Genomic DNA, 22,968 nt, shown 5'->3' with positions numbered 1-22,968 from the left:
TCGAATCAAACCAACCCTTGTATCTTCTTTTTAATAAAAAATATGAATTATTGAGACACCTTCATTTTGTACAATTGTTATGTGCATTCGGATTACACGGATTTTTGATGTATTATGTTATAATCGGGCCGAATTATTTTTTAAATATAACTTCGTATAGAAACTAAAAACTAATTTCGGTTGTAAACGCCAATATTCCAACGATTAATATCATCATATTTATATATTTTTTGTGTTCATAAAATTGGACACTGCCGTGGTGCTTAAGAGTGGAAAAAACGTTTGACGTACCCCGAATTTTGAGAATTAAAAAATAAATAAATACACTTATGCCATTTCCATTGCTGGTTATTCTGGCAACACTCTTACGTAATATTTTGTAGTATTCAACTATATAAGTTATAAGTATATACCTAAGTATACACCGACGAAATAATAATGGTTTTCGAAATCGCATTAACGATTCCGCTTGTTTCGTCACGAAAGCTTAATACTGCTTTCACACGATTCATTTTGTTATTTTCAAGCTTCTGTTTCTTTTTGGTTTTTTCTTTCCGGCGACTTTGACACAAAACACAAAATAGATTTTTTTAAATTAAGGAAGAATGGTTTATTTTTTTTTGTTCCTTCCATTCGATGATTTTGGCTTTGTCTATTTACATTATAAAGAATTGATTTTACGACAGTCATATTATATACGTGACTTTTGCTCGCTTTTTCCAAAACTGAAAATGGTTAATAATTCAGGACCGACACGTGTGCGCCGGAAACAAAAAAAAGGTCTTTGAGTTTGTTTGAGTTATCGATTCGACGAACTCCCACAGAATAATAATACAATGTATTAATCGAAATGAAAACGATTTTTAACAACTATTTCGACAATACAAGTGTTGTTCAGCTGGCTCCTCCGATTTTCAGGTAGTTGATTTTAATGATGGATTTATATCATGTATCTAATACAAATTTTAAAGGTACATTAATTCTTTGACGTGAAAAAATAAATATAATCTACACCGTCTACAATTTTTAATGTAAATTAAAAATAATGAAACGTTATACTCGAATATTGAGTTCTAAGAAGAAAACACAATTTTCAAATTGTCCTAGTCAAGTCCCGATTTTTATAAACATTTATCTACATTGAGTACCGACTTTTAAAATACTTTTATAATAATTATTATACTAGTTGAGTCCCGGCGTAATAGACATACTTATTGCACAACCACGCGCATAGCCGAATCGCTAAAAAAAATCCCACAGAAAAAAAGACCAGAAAAAATTTAAATATAAATATGAACACAATATGCGTACATAGTCTATGGTGTTATAAGTTATAATTTAGAATTATAAATTGTTTTATATTGAGTCAAGAAACATCAGTTATACGTATATTCTATTTTTATACAAAAATTACACAACTATACAAACTAAAATATAATAAGTCAATACAAGGCAATAGTACTTACCTATAATATTAGTTCGTTACTCAAGTTTTATAAAAGGAGAATATATACACATTACATACCAATAGACTTCATATATTTTTTTTTTCATCTTAGTTAAATCAGTGATTACTATTATTTATGACCAACATCTGTTATCTTTATTATAATATAGTATACACTATTATTGTATTATATTTTTTCGAATTAAAATAAACGAAATATTTTAAAAATATAAAATAGTACAGTTGTACTATTTTTGGCACAAGCATGGACATTTATCTGCGTTTGCTTTTTTGCCGTGTTAAGTTTATTCTTTTGTGCTTTGTTATAGCAAGATTTTTTTTCTGGGCTTTATTCTTTCCGGGATCTTTTGTCCGACTACCCTCGTGGCCACGTAGAGAATAGGGGTAGGCTGGTAGGGGAAACAAAGGTAAATTCGCCATTTGAGTATTCTCCGCTGTGTAGCTTTGCAAAGATGATGGAATCCAGCTTTGTTTTTGCTTATGACCATTGACCACTAGAATCAGTCATTATTTTGCCTTCTAGTTACATGTGTTCGTGTTTTAATATTATTTCTTCGATTTCTCGCCTAGCTGGTCCCAGAAAAGTAATGAATACTTATACAATTATAAAATTATATTATTATCATTATAAAATTATAAAATACATTAAGATTATATCGTATTATTTTATATTTTATTCGATCTAGTGTTTTTTGATCAGAATTTTCTAAGATTTCAAAACAATATTTGTTTGATCATATAAGTACTCAGCCGTCAATATAAGATCCTAGAATATATAGATTTTTTAATGGTATCGTTCCGGGAAAATTAGCCATCCAATGAGTGATTTTGTTGGCCAAGTGGTAACTTTGCTTGACTAAGATTTATTATACTTAATAAAATGTTATTCAAACCATTTTTAATATATTTTAAATGGACATTATAATATTACAGGTAACATGTAATTTGAGTCACACTATATTCGTAATAATATTTTTACAGAGTTTACCCAACCAAGAGGGACGGATCCAGGTCTCCCCCAGCTATATTATGTCTCCAAGTTTCATAAACATTGACTTTTTTTTTAAAAAAAGCCATAATATGAAAAGACGGTTGGATTTTTTTATTTAATATAAACCATTAATTAATTTATTAACTACAACATTAAGATAATACTAGTATTGGCAAACATTTTAAATTAAGAATGAAGGGTATATTGTAATGTATTGGACTTGTGATATAAAAATATTGTTCCCGCCCCGCCATATCTTTGATCTAGATCTGTACCTAGCAACCTGCAGTGTGGGTAAAGTGGCTATACTTTGTACTTTTTTAGTACCGACAATATTTACATATTAAAATCAAACTAATTTTAAGAAAATAAGGTATTAAATTTAAGAAGGTAATTTCTTGTTAATATTGGTATATTTTTTTATAGCTTTTTTTGATTGAAAAGAGTAAAAATCATTAATTGAACCTAACCTTAGGATAGTCACTTTACCTATTTTTTCTTTATATAATTTTGAACATCAATTTTTATTGTTATAGTTGCTCAAATCTTAAAGTGAAGTTTTTCCTGGTACTCAATTAGTATGTTTTTAGGACTCGATTTGGATGCTGCCATATGTATAAAAAATATTATAATTTATAACAGGGATATTTTTCCAAATTGAACGTTAACGGTTAATTTAATAATTTAATACACACATATTGATTAAGTTTACTATTAACCAATGTTACATATTAAGTATAATATAACAGAGGTGGTTAAACTTTTTTCGATAAGTGTATATTTCGACGAGTGTATCTACTCATGTGTGTATGTATGTATGTAATATGTATGTGTGTATGTATGTATGTAATATGTATGTATGTATGTATGTATGTATGTATTTATGTATGTATGTATGTATGTATGTATGTATGTATGTATGTATGTATGTATGTATGTATGTATATATGCATACATGTACCTAATATCTGGGGTTTAAAAAATTAAGATTAAACACATTTTGAGTAGGTTCCTCTCAGTGACTAGTGAAGTACACGGGGAGTGGGTAAAATATAATTAAAGTTTTGAGATACAAACAGTAGGTAGAAAATACAAAGGTTATCCTTATATTATATATAAAGAAAGAAATACTATACAAAAAGATAACTTCAATAAAGTCGTTATTGTTGTGTAGACTGAACGTGTAATAGTATAATATGAAACACCACGATAGAACAACAGATTGAAATAAGTACAGAAAAAAAACTCCACCTGGAGTAGATTGGCGTACTGCAAGAAATGTGTGTAGAGAAAAGAGTCATAATAACAATATGGATATGATACTTTGTCTTGAGAGAAATATATATCATATGGTTGACGAAACTTGAACTTAAACAAATAACTTTCGAGTGACTTTATTATAATATTGACAATATGATGCTACTCGAATATAACTCGTTGGGGATTTTGAGTGTGCACTGAAGCATCAGTACATACTACATATTACTAAGTATAATTACTATTATATTATTTAAAATTTTAAGTACATTACAATTTATTTAGTTTTATATGTAAATTAAAAAAGTTAGTTCTTTCGGCTCTGTCAACAAAGATAATTGAAACTAAAGAAGAGCACTCGTGGACGATTGTAGGAAGAAAAATAGAAATAAAAAGCTAGAATAATCCCTTGTCTGTTTTTCGACGAAAATCAAAAATGTTTGGTAAGTACGCCGAGTAATAGGCAAGTGGTTGATAAATGTCGGTTAGGACATTAATTGTCTGTAACAATAATGTACAATAAATATTTCCACACACAATATGAGTTCATTAGGTGACTATTAAGTATCTATATATAACGAACAATGTTTAAAAATTAGGCGTAACGAAGTAAACGGTTGGTAATTTTTAACATATTAGCTCACTAGTGACTGGACTGTGATGGAGTAAGGGTTCTAATCTAGTGCTGTGGTTGCAGGGTTGGACCTGTCCCTCTATAATTTCCAATTCGTCACGTAATTTATTTGTATCTACTTGAATCATGCAAATATGTATATACGTCTAGTCTAGTCTTTAGTTATTCGGTGGAAGCGTACTCATAAAGTGGTATAGACGTACCAAAACTGAGTTTGAGTGCTCATCAATTGTATAATATATCAGTATCATATCGGTGCTCAACAGTGAACATCAAGGCCACAGGCGGAAATCGAGGGGGAGGGGCTGAATACCCCAAAAGTCCGTCAATCCCCCTCCAAAATTCCAACAGATATTGTGAAGGGGCAAGCCCCCCCCCACGAATTATGACCGCGGGCGATACGCAGCAGGGTGCCGCCGCGAATAGTCTCAAACTATATTTCAATAACGTATTTTTTTTTAGATGTAAAATTGATTACACTTCATTTTCTATACACTTATTGGCTGTCGCATCAAGCTTATTACTTTTATCGAACAAGTCGGACAAAGACAACAATCTGCACTCATATAAATTGATAGTATTGATATCCTCGTATATTATGCGAGGCATATTCAAATATCAATATGTATATATTATATACTAGTCATATATTTATAGCTACTCACTGCAAGTTTACTGGTCGGAGTGAACACTTAGTACCATTGATTACACTAATGGTGGAATTTATGTACATAAATTCAGTCCGAGTGCACACACATTTTACAATGTCACCATCGTATCGGACCGCAACAACGAACATCGTGATGCGAAACACCAAAAATAATTTCAAACCATCTCAATAACGCGTATTTTGTTAGTATGCAAATTGATTATATTCGAACTACAATTATATTAATATAATATAAATTATACAATTATATAAATTATTAATTTTATTACTGCTGCATAAAGCATTTTACTGTTATTAAAGTCGGGCATATTCGCGTAGATAACGAAAGAAATATAATTATTACGCGTTAAGTATAAGCTGAAAATACTTAAAAATAGGATGATATACATAATATACTATATAGCTACAAATGTTAAAAGTTACAAATTGATTTTATTTGCCTACTTAACTCGGTTTATCGAACTATCGAATGTATAATTTAGTTTTAGACTGTTAGTATATAGGTTACATTATAGTATAACACATAAACATTTTTTTTTATCAAAAAGTTTCATTTAATAGGTACCTATTTTAATAAATGATTATTACCTAAATAATTATTTTTATATCTGATTGCCATGAAAAACATTTCGAATTTCAGCAGTCAATCGATCAGAATGTTTACAATAGTAGAAGGTTTATTCGTCTTCCTTAACATAGCTGCAGATACCCTATACTCGTGGGCGTCAATACTTAATGTGTGGGCGTGTGTGTGTACAATAGCCGTTTATACATACCTCGTTTAGCGTCGCGTTGACGGACGGTCCGGTCAAGTAAGCCGTCAGAAACGAATCCATCGGTCGTATTTCCACCGTGAACGTGAAAACTGTGACCATGACCGTTATGAATTTCCAGTGATCCATAGTGATGGCGGTGGTTGTTATTTTATCCGACTCGGAATACCACCGTTAAAATCACGCGCAGGACCTCGTGATGCGTTTATCTCGCAAAAGGTATACTTTTGGAGTATAGGTTAGGTTGGGCTACGTATTAATACTATTCACAAATCACGCAGGCATCAATACTCGCAATGTCGATATTCTAGGATCGAAAAAAAAAATTGGCTAGAGAACACGGCACAAACTGCAGATCCTAAGAGAACGGTGGTTGTAATAAACAATATTAAAAATTGAAAACGAACTTTGGTCGCTTCACGCTTGTATATAATTATGCCGACTGCCGATTATAAAATTCAAAAGTAATATACATAACATATGTTTTTGGACTAGATTTTTTATATATTTTCGTCGGTGAATCTCGGTATCCACTTCTCTTAAAATCACCGAGGTAGTCGAATCCTAACAGGTTGTATAGAAACGTATACAATATATTCGGCATAAGTATTGGACGTTAACTGCGGTCGTCGCGGCGGCGATAAAGGAGTTGATATCATGCTTATATTGTGTAATTCAAGAAAATAATATTTATAACCTAACCTTACCTAACCTATTGACCATTGCAACCTGTGTAGGTGCTCTTTTTTTTAAAACTTTTTTTTCAACCTAGCAAATTGTACGTTAATACATATATGTAATGAATAATGATAATGTATAATCATTATTATGAATAACGTAGGTTATGTCAACATTGTAAAACACGCATACTTTTCATGCTAGATAGATTTAATAGGTATTTATAATTATATCATATAAACTTACTGTTTACAAACTATAATAATATATTATATCTATACCTATATGGTCGTTCACTCGTTCTGTCTGACCTTACTATTTCAATAGTTATTTACTTTTCATCATTATTTATTACTTTTTATTCTGAATCGTCAAATTCTAAACATAAAATAATGATTTATTTTTCTAAGAAAAAATATATTTCTTCTTATTACAATCTTAGCATCTTGGTAATCCTAGTTTTTTTTCTAGTTGCCCTAGTTTTATCAAATGTATTTTTTTACCATATTTTTTTGCTTATTTCAAATTTAGTTTCTTTTACTGTACCTTTTTTTGTCAAAATATCTTTTTTGTGTTTCTTGGTTTTATACAATTTTCTATTTTTGATTTTATTTTTATCAACATGCATATATTTTATAGGTAATCGACCAACTTATTGTAAGTGTTCATACATAATAGATTGAGCAACTAAAAGAAAAAAACGCACTTTATAATAGCTGGGTACGAAAAATCAAACCACGAAGAAAATTGACAACGAAGTAATTTAACAAACAATTACCACCAAACACACACATATACAGAGTATATACTACACCATACAGTAGTAAATATAGTCCTCCACTATCCGATTATGTTTCTGAATTCACTCAACCCTTCGGGATTGCCATCACATAAACTATTATTAAAAATATGCACTCCAATAACTCTACTTCGAGTAGAGTGGATTTACTACCGCAGTAGATTTTGAAACAGCACAACACATACACATCACAATTCACATCCCATTTCAAATCTTCGGCAGTAAATCGGTTTAGCTAGAATGTTTACAATGGGAGATACTTGTCTTTTTAACATTGCAAATTCCCTATACACTTGTGGACGTTCATACTTATACGGGCGTTGGGGTGTGTGTGTGTTATAAACTATAATTGTTGTTTAATATATTGTATACATTGTTTAGCGTCGCGTACTCGCGTTAGACGAGCTGGTTAAAGTCTGTCGCCTGCAGAAACGAACCCATTGGTCGAATTTCTACCGAATTGTACGCGAAAATGAATAGTGGTGACTATGTCCGTTAATTTTTCCAAAAATCCACAGTGGCAGCTGCATCGCTTTTGTCTGCTGAGTATTAAAAATTAATACTTAATGTATTAAAAGTCAATATGTGACGATCGAGATAAATAATAATTTAGTATAAGTATTCTTATCTATCTCGATGTTACGATACGTCGACACTGAAGACGATCGTCAACACCATTTAGGCCCTATTGTTGTTTTTTTAAACCCAAGTGAAACAAATTTTTATAGTACATTAAAACGATAACTGTTGTAAACAATACAAATTTAAAACGAATCGTTCAAGACGCACCTTGTACCTAAAACAGTAGGCCTAGTCGATTGTATTATATCATATTGTGCTGATTAGAAAATATATACTTATATAGTAATATTATGAATATTTATTTTTCAATAATATTTTATTGTATTATTTTGTTTTTGGAGTAGACTTTATTTATTTCCGTAAGTCAATATCGGTACCTATTTTCTATCTTTTCTTGTGGGTGTTGAAAATCACCTTCATTGTCGTCATGTCATAAGTTGTAGAAACTCATATAGACAATGCTGCAGCCTGTAGTTAGTAGCAACTCATCGTTGCATGGCGATATAAGATAAGATGAAGTCGATATTATGCATGTTTATAGACTAGAGTGACATTCAAACGAATGCAATTTTTGATTATTTAGTATTAACCTATTAACCATCTTCATATAGTCCGTTTATACTTGTTAATTTGTATGTTTCATCCTAGCCTAGTTATTACGTACTCGATATGTAAGTATGTAACCATGTAGGTGCAATAAAACACCAGATTTAAAATGGGCATCTTCAAGATGAGCGTTACGTACCTACTGCCAGTGGTAGATGACCCCATCCCCCCATTTCCCCTCTTTTTTTCTAAAAAGCAAAGTGGCACTATCGTTATGGAAATTGAATTCTATTTTTAAAACATCGATATTTCTTTATTACACATAATTTTGGTTTTTTTTAAATTATAGTAACTTACTTGATATTATACAAAAGTGTAACATAATGTATGCATCCATATGCATGCATATCATAGGTGCAGTGTAAGGAACTCAGTAATAGCTAATAATAAAAATCTTCGCATGTTAGGTACATGTAGTATAGTTATCTAAAAGTATTTGATTTATATGACATTACTACATTAGACGTAATACAAGAAAAATAATGTTATTTTAAAATTACACCACTATCAGATGACAGGCAACCTGATAAAAATTTTATGTTTATTGATTCATTTAGGGGTACCTACACAAAATTAAATAAAGGTCAGGTTTAGATTCTAAAATTTGAAGTAAATCGGATTCCAATATTTTTTAAATGTGGTTCCGAGCATGGAAATTCAAATTTTGAACAAAACTGATGATAAAAAAATTGAAGCTCACTATTCAAAAGATATTTACAACCTATTGACAATAAAAAAAGTTAAATATAACTGAGAAATTCTGATTTCCATTTAATAATATTAATACAAGACGTGGTGGCATTGTAATCCAGTTGTAAATCGAGGTTAATGAAATACTATCTATTCGTATAATTAAAATATAAGATTACATCAATCAATAATAAAAAAAAGCTAAAAAAATGTGGAAAAGACGTATGATAATGATGCATCATAATTACTTTAACTGCGCATTAGATTATGGTAAAATATGCGACATTAATTTTTATAGCAAAAGCCTTATAGGTTGATTAAAAATATTATAGTCGCGATATAAATTGATTCTCCGATGACTCTTTTATAATAGTTGTACAGCAAATAAGACAAGAGTATTGAATACATAGAACTAAACTGGTAGGTATATGTCAAGTTAGATAACAACCATTTAGAAAATTATTATCTAACCGATTATATTGTTTTGTTGGAATAAACTGTATGTATAGCCGTATAGGTATACATTTTGGTTATAAATGCATAATACATAAGTAATTATAGGCAGTTCCTACAAATGTACAACAATATATTATGAGTTATGACTAATTTTATTAATTTGTATCATACATTGCATTTGTGTTTTGCATAAACATTATACAATGTCAAATATTATCAGAATATTTATTAAATTTGTCATAATTTATTCATAATAATATCGTTGAATATAATATATCAGATAATACGACCAGCAACACCAATCTATACTGTTACACTCAAATAACCAATTAATCAAGGAATCTATGTACCTATATACTACTATTTCCATAATATCATTTTTCTTTTATTATTAGGGGTAAACCGTGGACACGTAGGCCGTTGGGTGTGGGGTGGTACGGTAGGGAGTTTTTGGTATAGGTTTAGTATAGGTTTGTAAGATAGTATGATTGTAACAAGTGTTTGTGTATGTGTGGCAAGAGTGGTTGCTAAAACCTGGGTGGTCACCCATCCCAGAGCTAGTCACTATGTACGCTCAGAGCATTGGCGTGGATTGAGCATACGACCGAGCCTCACCAAGCCACCCTATATTATTACTATAGGGATATTTTATTTTATACTTTTATTGCTTTGGGCAGTTTATTTTTCTATTAATTTACGGTACGTCGGTACGTTGGACTAATTTTTGCTAATTGAAATCGAAAATATTACATATTGATTAATAATTATCATATTATAATTTTATAAAATAATATTTTACCATGGCTCATGTAACTTATACTTAATCAATATCTACCTACGTATAGCGGTAAAACTACAGTGTGAATAAGTTCATAGTATAAATGGCTTGAAATTGATCTAAATGTTTTGAAATTTTCACTGTAGGTATCTGGTAGGATATAGAAAATAAAAATAATAATTTGTGCCTATCAATAAACTATTAAAACATTAATAATAGAAATAATAATTTTAAAAAGAGACAACTTATTTTACCAATCATCAAAAGTTAAGACCGGACTTTTTATCGGACTATTTTTATGTATATTATATTATAATTAATTCTCCATTTCCTAGTTGGTGGGCAACACACATCTTATGTAATATTGTAATTACAGATAAGTGATAAGTGACTAAAGGCATGACATCTCGGGATCAGCTTTATTCAGTTATAATAACTTTGTACTAGAAAATTAATTTGACGTAAGGACATAATATTTTGATAAACATTTAAAGCTCCGCGGTTGCGAAATACGCTTGAAAAAGCAATACAAAATCCTACATAAGTTATAATTCAGTTATTCTTACAGTAATTTAAAACTATTAAAATGTATTGACACAATTTTTTTTCATCGCTGTTTAAAATTCATATGTTGATAAGATTAGTCAACATCATGTAAATAATAAATATACAAATAATTTTGTAGTTAAAACTCTATAAACTGTTCAACTTTCATAAGCCGCAAGGCCTTGACAATGTAATTGGTTGTTTTTCAAAAAATGTTCATACATAGGTATTTATAGAAACCTAAAAATCTCAAAAATACATATTATGCACAATTAATTTTAGACATTTCAAATTCTATAGTTGACAAAAATTGGTTATACAACGAAAAACCACGAATTTATTTATTTTGTTGTGATATAAAATATATTATGCATTGGGACTTGAAACTCTTCTCTATACTCGTATTATGGTCCACGGTGCTCTTAGAATAACCGATTAGAAGAATCTATTAAGTTGATTATATAGAAATATTTACGAACTTAGGTATAAGTTAGATCTATAACCAATAATCATACAAATACAATAGAACATTGGTCAAAATCAATGCATATACCTAATATATTATATTATACTAGTATAAAAAAATGTAAATGTCTGCAGTTCCTCTTATTCTGTTCTCTATAATATATTCAGTATATAGCTTCCACTTAATACTACACATGGCCCATTTATTTGTGAGAGACTATTTACGATGTATAATCAATAATCATGGGAGATTTGCCCAGAGTGGTAGTCCAGAATTTTCGGTTTTATATAGTAGATATTATACCATCAACCACAGTGAGCTCTTTCTTACCTGTTTGACTGTATTCTTATCATACTCTTTCCAATAAAAATGTCACCATATATATTCATGTAGCAGTTGGCCAAGTCTCTATCGAGCCTTTAGTGGCCATAAAATTCAGGATCTCTTGTATGTAATCACTTCATTGATTGCTATAATCCATTATTCACTATATAATATTTGAATCGATTCATCATAATAAATTGATGTGGTCAATATTCTAAAATAATTGATCACACATTTGTATATAACCTGAATATACTTAATAATATGTTCTTTATTGATACTTATTTGTTCAACCCATATTTTTGTTACCGAAATCTGCAGATGTTTTATTACACGACAGCCTACAGAACGTGACGCGAAAACAAATTTTAAAGCTTACAAAAAAATGTAAAACTGTAAAATGTCCATAACTTGGTTTACAATTAAAATACTAAAACCTATATGTACAGGAGCGATCACATTAATGTTTCGAGCACAAGTTCGTGTCTCGTGGTCGTACCTCGGAAGAACGAGTATAAGCTATACAACTTATAACGACACCCTGTCTAAATGGCTACATGTTATAGAACTTAGACTTGCAGATTTTATAGTATAATAATTACATACTATATTATGTCTATCGTCCGTGTATGCAAATCAGGTAACTAACTTATTTTTATTTTCATGATCGAACCTAGTCGAATATTCATAAAAAAATATAGTTAGTATTTTTGTGTATTATGGTCTATTACGTTCTGGTTTTATAAAATATTATTAACAAAAAGTATTTTAGTTTCTTGTGATTAGTGTGTTTTACAGAAACCGCGGGTACGATAATTTTCAATAAATTGCATTTAGTATTACGCACAATAACAATAATTTTTCGTTTTCAAGAGCCCTCGCTTGATTGTCTGCCCGACTGCAAATCGTGCCCGGGCCAGCTGCAAGGTTGAGTGCGTGTGTATGCGTATGTGTGTGTGCGCGCGCGCACTGTGTGCAGCCGTAGTGATGACGGAGCGCGGGGCAAGGCGGTGGTGCCGGGTGACAGATCGCCGCCGACGCGCACCGCGTAGCCCGACAGGTTGGCCAACCGCGTGTCGACGACAAATCGGTGGCCGACCGACCGTCCGTATACGTCCGTCGCGGTGGCCGCCGCCGTCGTCTTCACCCGTCGGCGGGCGACCGATGGTGGTAACAGTGTTCGCCGCGCACACTCGACCGTCGTAGGACCGCCGCCGTCGCACGACCGTAGTCCGTACGACTCGTGCACGACATTCGGTTGTAGTCGTCGTCGTCGTCGCTGAGAACGCCGCGCGGTTACGTCGATCGAGTTTAAACGACCAAGGCGGGGCCAACACGAGGGCCTGGACGGCGTCCCGATGATCGTGACCATGGAAAGGAAACTGATATCGGAACTGATTGAAGAGTACAAGTTGTGCACCTGCCTGTGGAGGATCAAGGACCCCGACTACAAGAACAAAGAGATGAAGAACGAGGCGTACGAGTCGCTGCTGCAGTTGATAAAAAAGTATTATAATGATTTTAATAAAATACTGGTACTGGCCTACGGTACGGGGCGAGCGCAATAATAATATGAACATCACCTGTTTACGAAAAAACACGCGGTGGCCGATTGCGGAGCGTGACAGGTCGTCAGCGACCTCAGTTGTAGACCGCGGCGGGCGGGAAACGGACGGGTGGGGAGGTGTCGGGAGGAGGAGAGAGCGCTTTTCAGCGGAGGCGGCGCGCGGCGGTGGACGACCTTTGAAATAATAATAATTCGCGAACTTAGATTGCGAGTTGCGACGTAGGTACCGACTACTTATACGAATTGCATTTCCGCCACCACCGCTCATATGCTTGACAAATATAAACGTAAGGGATCATTACAACTCCCAGCGACTATCAAACGACGTCGCCGTTTGCTTAATTATAAATATATTATGTACCTATGCAATATAATGCACGTACTAATAATAATAAATTTTCTGTACCTATAACCCGACTTCGCTCTAAAAAATTGACTAACATAATATTATATAGCTTTGTACCCACACATCGTCAGTGGAATACCTAGGGGAGGTGGCTATCAGGGCTCAGCCCCCCCGCCCAAACATTGGCCGTGTCATCATAAACATCTTATATAATAAAATGCGAAGTACAGACCATGATGATATATCTGAAAATGGTTTCAAAGAAACATTTTGCGTATTATCAATTATTTGTAAAGGTTATTAAGGTCATGCGATATAGTAGTAACGACCTAGTATAAGGTAAAGCATATCAAATTCTGATTTCCTTCCCCCCCTCCATAAATTATGGGCTCGCCACAGCCTATCATTGTACCTCGGCTTTAGTGTTCCTCAATGTCCACAAACAAATCGGTATGCCTTGATTTGTGAACTAATTCCACCGAGATGGACACTTGTTGAATTTTCGAACATGGTTCAAATTGCTGTCTAAACTTTTCTATATTAATAAAACCTAATCTATAAATAATATTGAAAAAATAAGCCAAAATCGTTCAAATATGCATATATTAATTAGTAAGTATTAAAATTATAAATGTTGTTATACATCACTATACAACGTGTTTCGGAATGAACCGTATTACCCACGGTCTTAGAAGATAAAAGCTCAGAAATGGGGCGGCATGCCCACCCAACGTGTTAAAATATTATTTCAAATTGAAGTACAAGTATTTATTGGAAAGCTTCACTAATCAGTTTTATTCATAAAAATATAAATAAAAATATAATATTTTGCTTTTGTATTTTATGTTAACCTACTTCATTCATAAACAGAAGTGTGACAAACAAGTAAAACCCAAAACTCCTGACTGATATTTCTTAATTTCTTTTTTTTGTTACCTGTAACTAATATAATTTTAAGTGGCGGTGTTATTTCACATAAGCTAACGATTTTCCCCTCCACCGTCAACCGTTGTTTTTAAGAACTATCGACGCACATCGTCGATGGCTGCTATAATGGAGGCAACGTATGATGTACGTTTGCTGACGTTTGAATTGGAGCTACTAAGTTCTGAATATTTTTTTAACATTATAGCTTCTCACGCTGTACGTTATCTATATTATCTATATGACCAATTTCATCTTGCTCGATATTTGTTGAGCGTCCTATTTTACTCTTTTATTTCTTAAGTAGGTACCTACTCAAGAATAATGCTATTAAAATTGACTCATGTTAATACTACTACAATCATATATTTGTATTTATAGAAGGAAATCACAAAATAATTAACAATTTAGCCATTTACAAACCTTAACACCTCTTTTTTCCTCATTTTTTTCTTACAAACGAATACGTTGTTTAATTGTAAAAAACCTTCAACTTATTTTTTTAACACGAAGGGCCCATAATCTCGAAATAAATTAAAAATATGTTTGTAGTCAAATCAGTTGATTACAGCTGCTATAGTAAACTAGATAGTCGATGAAAGGAAAATTAAAAAGACACGTAAATTTCTTGATTTTTTTAAGAATATAATGGCTCGAACTCATTTGTCATGAAATTATATTTTTAATGTTATGTGTTCTGTGCTCTGTTAATATTTGATATTTATTGCATCTAGATATAACGATAGCTGTACAATGGACGACCTGAAACGTAAAATAGCGAACCTGAGAACTTGCTACTTGCGGGAATTCAAAAAAGTAATGGATTCCAAAAGATATGGTACAATATACGAGCCCAGTTTGTGGTATTACAAGTAAGATACCCTGCTACGCATTTATAATATTACTAGACTGTTCAATAGTAAACATACAATGGTACATAATACTACGCATAGTCTAATATAATATAATATGTTACTATAATTTCGCACACGTACACCGAGGGATATATTTGTATACTTGTAGTGTTGGGGTAAATTATTTATAAATAGTAATAGAATCACCTTACTTTATGAATATTGAAATAAAGTAATTAAGTTAGGTACCTTTACTTTAATCTATCATAACACGCATTGAATCCCATTGTCATCCACAATTAAAAGTATCTAACATGTAACTGAGTATAATTAGGTCATATTATGACATTTCAATTTTTTTTTTTTATGTTAAGTACACTGATAATAGATAATAGTTAGTTGATTTGTAGGCTTATAAATTATTATGTCCTCGAGTTACTGCTATTGTTAAAACGCTCGATTAGATTAATCTTATAGATACAATATCGCTTTGTGTCAACATTCGAAAGAATATTTAAACGTATGCATAATAATGATAGTAAACAACAACAAAATAACGTTTAAAAACAGTGTGTGGGTGGTGAAATTTCAACTGTTTAATGTTTAGTGACACGAATAATAGTACTATAGTACAATATACCATACAAAAATGGTATATGAATGTCATTATTTATCATACTAACAAGAATACGCATTGACCAATATGATAGTAGTTAATACTTTTATCTATTAATGTGTTATAATTCACGTTAATATTAAAAGCATTTTTAAGATTTTGATTACCCCTAAGGCCGTATATGATTATTTCAGCTTATGAGGGGAGGGGGGGTTGAAATACAATATTATCAACCATGTTGTTGCTTCCCATACGGGTTAACGGGTTAAGTATACACATGGTGAGAATTACCGAATGAGTATTATTTACACGTGTGGTACCTATATATTGCGTGTATGTTTTATGTCGATTATCATTTTATAGATCCTTGGAGTTCCTAAACGACCAGCATCACAGCGAAGACAGGGTGCGTTTGGGCCGCAGTTATCCGGATAACAGTGACGAAGATAACGAGTCAAACGAGGTAATAGTTATACTAAATTGATCCATAAATAAATACATATTTATGTAATATGTATATATGTATGATATTGTGTGTACATATTTTATGGAAGCAAATTTTTCTTTCTGTACTTAAAAAATATATAAGATAAGTATTAAAAGGACCAATGACGACCGTATTAGTATCTTTCTCACAACCTCTCCTTCATATTAGAATTCGGATTTCCCTTATAACCTGGCATTCACATCTTAAATATTATATTATATTTTAAATATATTCTTTGAATTTCGCAGACATATGTACGTAATGATAGTAATAGAAAGCTATAAATCCGTACATTTATTATGTTTTGGAGATGTCCGTTAGATAGGTAGTAAAGAGTATAAACACTATAAACACATAATGATGAGTACAACTGTGGCCTGCGAGCTTAATCTATAAGTATATGAACAAGTACTAATATATTGATTGCGACATATAATAGCGATATGCATACGATACATTTTTTTAGTTTTTGTAGAAAAATAAGTTTTTTAGCTAGTACACATTAAATAATGATTCCGTTTTGAAACATACTCACAATATAAATTAAGAAGGATTATACTCTATATAGAGCATTGGCAATTATTTTAAAGATGATGATATTCGATTAAATAGTAATCCAGACACTAAATATTCGAATAATTAACATAATACATCATATTATTCGAACATAATATTATGATACACATTATGGTATAAATCATCATGTAGTAACAAGAAATATTAAAGTAATACCACCAAAGAATTTTGAACGCGAATAATTTGTTCACAGTATGTTTTTCGCTCGTATAATATGCGTTTGCTGCCGACAATAATTTAGCTTTTTTAAATTTAACCCATCTTAATATCTTATGTAAATGTATTTAGCTATGAGCGTTCGAGTAAGACGCAATTTGTCCCAATAATTATATACAGAAGACACGTATCTCGTCGGAATAATATAATATACAACCCATTTACCCATCTAAATAAAATCATATGGAAATTTCGTTTTACATGACTCTATCGGTATTATATAAATGATTTAGTGACATAATTTTTTGACATCACAGCTTTTATATAGGTAGTGCCATATTATGCGACTTATCGAATTTTTTACCAATAAATAATGATATTAAAGTCAAAATTAATAATTCAAATTACAATATTACATTATACCTAGGTACTGACATTTATAATACAATATTATTATTTATTACATATAATAAACAATTTCTTGGCACATATAGTAATAAAAAAAATAATGTATTATATTATTATTTTAATATTATAAGCAATTTATTATAGATAATCATATAGGTGTAATGTACAAAATAATAATGTTAGTTGTTGATTCCATCCGTATAATATAGGTATAATAGATCATAATGCTTGTATTGATTATTCTGCTGCAGTACCTAAATTGCATTGACGAGACTTCCTCATCGTTAATAAATTATTCCTATATAATTATTAAGTGTACAATATATATTATATTATTATACTATTATTGTGTACATATACATACTTTGACACTTAAGTACTTAGGCACACTTCAGTTGACACATACAATTATGATATTGGCAACTATTGGTACTATACGATATTCAGTATTATACTTTCAATATTCAATATTTAAAAGGGTTGATAGTATTATTAATTCAGATATAAATTCTCAAGTAGTATTAGGCAATGTCAATATTTTAGTTGCTCCTCCAAACCATGCTATTACCATTCCTATCTGTCCTACACATTATTTAAAAATTAATCCTTTGTACAGAGTAATGATTAATGTCGCTGGCTTAATTAATTTAACTAAACCCATTTTATAATCGTAATATATTATTATTTTTATATAGTTGTTCCGTGTTACGATTATTTTAATTATTCTTTTTGCCATTTTTACCATTTTGTATGAAAACTTTTAAATGGAAATACTGATCGCTACATTAAATGTATATATTTAGCTTCTTCAATTTTATATTTTATTTTCTACTGAACAAAATACAAAACGTAATCTAATCGTATACTTTATTCGATTCATGCATTCTGCAGCCAAAACATTGAAATCAACTTGCACGACCACCTGAATACTTGATAAATGATGGAAGACAATAGTACAATATTATACTTAGTAAATTCGATTTGGTTACGTTCAAACTTTAATATTCTTTATATAATTATATGGCGTGCTTTAGACTTAAATGTATAGGATAGGATAGTATCCGAGTATCTAGTATAAGATACACAACAACAAACATTTCGTTTTTGATTATACTATGTATTTTATTGCAGAACACTCAGTAATTTTCCTAATCTAGACTAGAAATTTGAGCTAACTAATTTTACATAATTTTAACTTATGATTAATAATGATTACTATAAATTATGAAAATTGTGCTCTTGTATACCCACTGATACTTAGGGTTGTGAATTGGATACATTAAAAAAAAAAGGAAGAAATGCACACACAACCTTGAAAATGCACTATAAATTCATCTAAAAAAGTTTTAATGGATGAAAATAATTAAAAGTATAGAAATAAGTACGAAATATAAAATAATGTCGTATAAAGACTAAAAATACCTAAAAAAAAAATGAGATAAAAGTTTCAAAATTGAATTCTGCAGTAGGTATCTAATTAAATCTTTGTGTCTAGAAAGTTTTGTCTGACGAAGTTAAGTAGAAAAATGTATTTTTCTACAAATTCATAGCCTTACTCGTATAATACTATACATATGCGTATATATATATATTTACGAAATTACAGGCACAAAACATCTTGGTGTACGAGGAAGTAGATGACCGAGCTGGGTCCGAGGACAAGGACTCGTGTTCCACCGAACCTGAGTACCAACAACCCTGTGCCGCGACCAGCAGCAGCATGCAAACCAGCGGCGGAGGTGGCGTCAGGAGACCCAAAAGACGGCGGCGGGTGTTGGACGTATCATCGGTGGTGCAGAACGGACCGTCCGCCAGAGCTGCACCAGCGCCGCAACCGCCGGCGCCGCCACACTCACTGGACCGGTTCTCGGGCAGTGCCGGAGCCGCCGACTTTTACGAACCTCAAATATTGGGCGGCGTGGGTGGCGACCCTGCCGATCCGCCGGTGGCCGACTATTACGACGGTTTCGGTAGATACGCGGCCAACGAGCTCCGGCAGATGGACAGGCAGTCGGTGATCATAGCCAAGCGGCTGGTCAACGAAGTGCTGTTCCTGGGCCAGATGGGCATGTTAAATGTCAACACCAGAATCGAGACGCCGACCACCGGCCGACGGAAGAACGCGTCCTCGGCGACCGGGCGCAACTCGGAATCGCGTGGTCGACGGCGCCGCCGCCGCCGCGACGAGGACGAGGACGACAATGACGACGACAACGACGGCGAAGAGCTCGACCACGACGCCGGTGGACGCGAATCGTCGTCGTCGCCGATGCCGCCCGTCGAGTTCATGGAGACTTCGTGATACGCCGCGGAAAGTGGTCGGCCGATCGACGAGCCATTGAGTGCGCACTGCACGTTGCCCATATCCCCTCCCCCTCGCACCAAAGTCTACCGACCCGAACTCGATTTGCCAAAGATTGTTGATGTCCACACATCTATGACGAGACCAAACGAGCGGTGAATAAGGCGCGTATTGATGTGCGGTGTATAATATTATTATGCATTAGCTGTGTATAGATAATTAATATGTATTGTGTATAATTTATTTAAAAAATAAATTATTCCGTAAATAAAATAATTATTTTGCAAGACTGTTTGATATTTGCACGTGGTTTGTGTGTGGGGCAATCGAAAGATGGTCACGTGTGTCTTATGTTCTACAAATCGAGCACAATTTTTTTCGACTTTAAAATATATTGTTTTTTGAGTTTTTGTCATTTGGACGACAACTTATTATAAACTAGTTCATAAACATAAATTGAACTATTTGACTACATGCAATATATTATATTAAATTTATTACCTGTATTATAATATATTGTTCATTTTAAGAGTTACATTAAATGTTTGTTAATTAATATGTATCTATTGTACCTATATATGTGATTGAACGTTCCTATTAGTCTTTACTCTAATTACTCTAGTTTATCGCATCCATAATTTTTTCAGTCACTGAGAAGCTACATGTATATACTAAAGTGTTCGATATAACCGTGGAACTCACACATCAGACTCGACTACCGAAATCGACGTGTAAAATATATTGAAACCTCAAAATAACCAACACTCTCAGTCGTCGAAACGATGTCCGTTTATCGGAGGGTTTGGTCTGTTGTTGGTTCTCATAGAATAACGTCCGCCATTCTGCAGTGTTGCAGTGTGCATTATGGGAGGTTTCGCTGTATAGTTGTACTTTTATAATTACTGATTCGTTTCAGGAGTACTCCTGTGCGAGTCACTGTTGGGTGTCGCGTGTCGGACGGTCATTATGCATAATATTATAATATAATATTTATACATACCAAACTATTGCCGTTACGAATAACGAAACTTGGTACATATTGTTATTTGTTCAACTGCACGCGCATGGGACTTGCACCTGGAATATATAATTACTGTACGTCGTGAATTGGTGTTTGACGGTCGTTTGAAAAATATATTTTTTAAGTCTTCAAAAAACCTATAAAACCTAGTTTGAAAAGGGTCAAAATATCACGATAGTTATATGTTATTATATTTAAAGAAAATGTAATGTATCTACGATTATTTGTTATTGATTGACTACAAATAACTACATCGATTTTATCGAAACGGGTTTTGTGTAGAAATTTCCCCTTTTTCTAAATTTTTAATTTTTTTCCCCCGACGCTTTTCAAAACTACTTAGAATTTTAAATTTTAGGCTCTTTACAGTGACAACTAGACCCAATTTTCTATCAGGAACCACCCTTCAAAGTTGTAAATCAAAGCATTATTTGATTAGCTACTTATCGTGGTCTATAAAGACACAAACAATTTCAAGAAAACACATACGCTACTCTCAAAATCTAAAAAAAAAAAATAGTAATAAAACTACCAAATATATTTTTATGAATCAATTATAGTTAGCTAAACAATATTTTTCAAAATATTATATTTTTTTCGCATAGAATATAATTCATAATAATTCATATAATCATAAATTATTTTAATTAAAAACAAATTGAAAAATATCGATTAGAAAAAAAGGCTGCATACTAGTAGTTGCGTTCCAATGATATTTAAGAAAAAAAGTCTTATCTGAAATGTGGCCCGATTTTTTTCTCGTTATATCCGAGTATTGATTATCCGATATTATTTTTATCTTTTCAGTTCGATAACAACGACAGTCAGCAGTCATAATAAAGGTTTAGAACATTAAATCGGGATCATTTTCTATCTTAGCTTATAACTTGTTGACTGTTTAATAATGATAGTATATAATAATACAACTTTAGTCGCTTTTCTACCTCTGAGAACGTTTTACCGCTTACGGATATCAATTCTAATTTGGTTTGTGTTTAAACCTATACTTTTTACCTAACATAAAAAATTATCACACACATAAGTTTTCACCATATCATTAGTTTTAAGAAAAATGACATTTTTAACCTACCTGTAGTACAACTGATCAGTGGCGGCTCGCAAGTAAATTCATCGGGGAGACTGAAAATTTAATAAAAAAAAAAAAAATGAATACAAATAATATAAAAAAAACTTAATTTAATTACTACACGCTGCTATACAATGTCAAATAGCTAAATTTAATAGTCTAATACGGACGCACGACACGCTGCAGTTTTCGTGTTTACAGAAAAATATACGTGACGACCGCAATGCGAACGGCAAAAACTCTGAATGAGTCTAGTCTCAATGACTCAATGTACTGAATAACATCTGTACAGTCTATCCCCGTCCTCCGCCTAGTCATGCATATGAAATTTGTATACATAATTGAGTCTTTCGGACGGCAGACTCTGGAACTATAGCGACCGTCGTCGTTATCGATATATTTAGCCCGTATTGTTATCGCCGTTATCGATATATTTTATGTATTGCATTGTTATTGAATGACACTCATTATTAATGTAAAAATAGAATACAAAATATTATCAATATTAATATCGAAAATCATAATAATTATTTTCAGAATGGATATAACACAAAAATATTAAATTATAATACAATGTTTTTCAAACTTTTATATAGCGTTCCTACTTTTTATTTTTGCGGGGAGTCGCCGTCTCAAAGACTCCCCTAACGAGCCGCCACTGCAACTGATGCTACAGACAGTCCTAAGTCTGTACAAAAGCGGGAAGGAAAATTAAGTTTAGAATAATATATAATTTTATACTTCAACGTTTCAAATTTAAATTTAATAAATTTGAGCCACAATTCGGAAGACAATTTTATCATGGTACGCAACTAGTTATTACTCGAACAAAATTTAGTTAAATAGGTAGATAATAATGGTTATAAATGTTATAATAATTATTACATTAGTCATTAGTTCTATCTT

The 22,968-nt window shown here is 32.1% G+C and overlaps 2 protein-coding genes across 10 annotated transcripts in view; one reads left to right on the top strand and one right to left on the bottom strand.

The window, feature by feature from the left end:
• LOC111041624 (thiamine transporter 2-like) overlaps nt 1-22,719 on the bottom strand; it is a 33,733-nt gene extending 11,014 nt beyond the window's left edge. For 2 of the 8 annotated variants that reach the window (XM_022325984.1, XM_022325994.1), the window contains exon 1: nt 5,797-6,476. In XM_022325984.1, the coding sequence (XP_022181676.1) occupies nt 5,797-5,922 (126 nt within the window). In that variant the 5' untranslated portion in view covers nt 5,923-6,476. Of the gene's footprint in view, nt 1-5,796; nt 6,477-20,954; nt 21,032-22,065 lie in introns of those variants that run through there. The other 6 variants (XM_022325971.1, XM_022325943.1, XM_022325962.1 and 3 more) reach the window with 6 other exon arrangements.
• On the top strand, nt 12,471-20,120 carry LOC111041659. 2 transcript variants are annotated; one of them, XM_022326007.1, is made up of 4 exons: nt 12,471-13,225; nt 15,290-15,427; nt 16,389-16,488; nt 19,259-20,120. In XM_022326007.1, the coding sequence occupies exons 1-4, from the start codon at nt 13,077-13,079 to the stop codon at nt 19,952-19,954; spliced, it is 1,083 nt and encodes a 360-aa protein (XP_022181699.1). In that variant the 5' UTR covers nt 12,471-13,076; the 3' UTR covers nt 19,955-20,120. The 2 variants fall into 2 exon arrangements, with proteins under 2 accessions (XP_022181699.1, XP_022181707.1); XM_022326015.1 differs by lacking the exon at nt 12,471-13,225 and adding an exon at nt 13,442-14,243.
• Nucleotides 22,720-22,968: the final 249 nt, after the last annotated feature.

The sequence above is a fragment of the Myzus persicae genome, unplaced genomic scaffold (genome assembly GCF_001856785.1).
Source record: "Myzus persicae strain clone G006 unplaced genomic scaffold, MPER_G0061.0, whole genome shotgun sequence".
Lineage (NCBI taxonomy): Eukaryota > Metazoa > Arthropoda > Insecta > Hemiptera > Aphididae > Myzus > Myzus persicae.
This window is presented reverse-complemented; position numbering and strand designations above follow the sequence as displayed.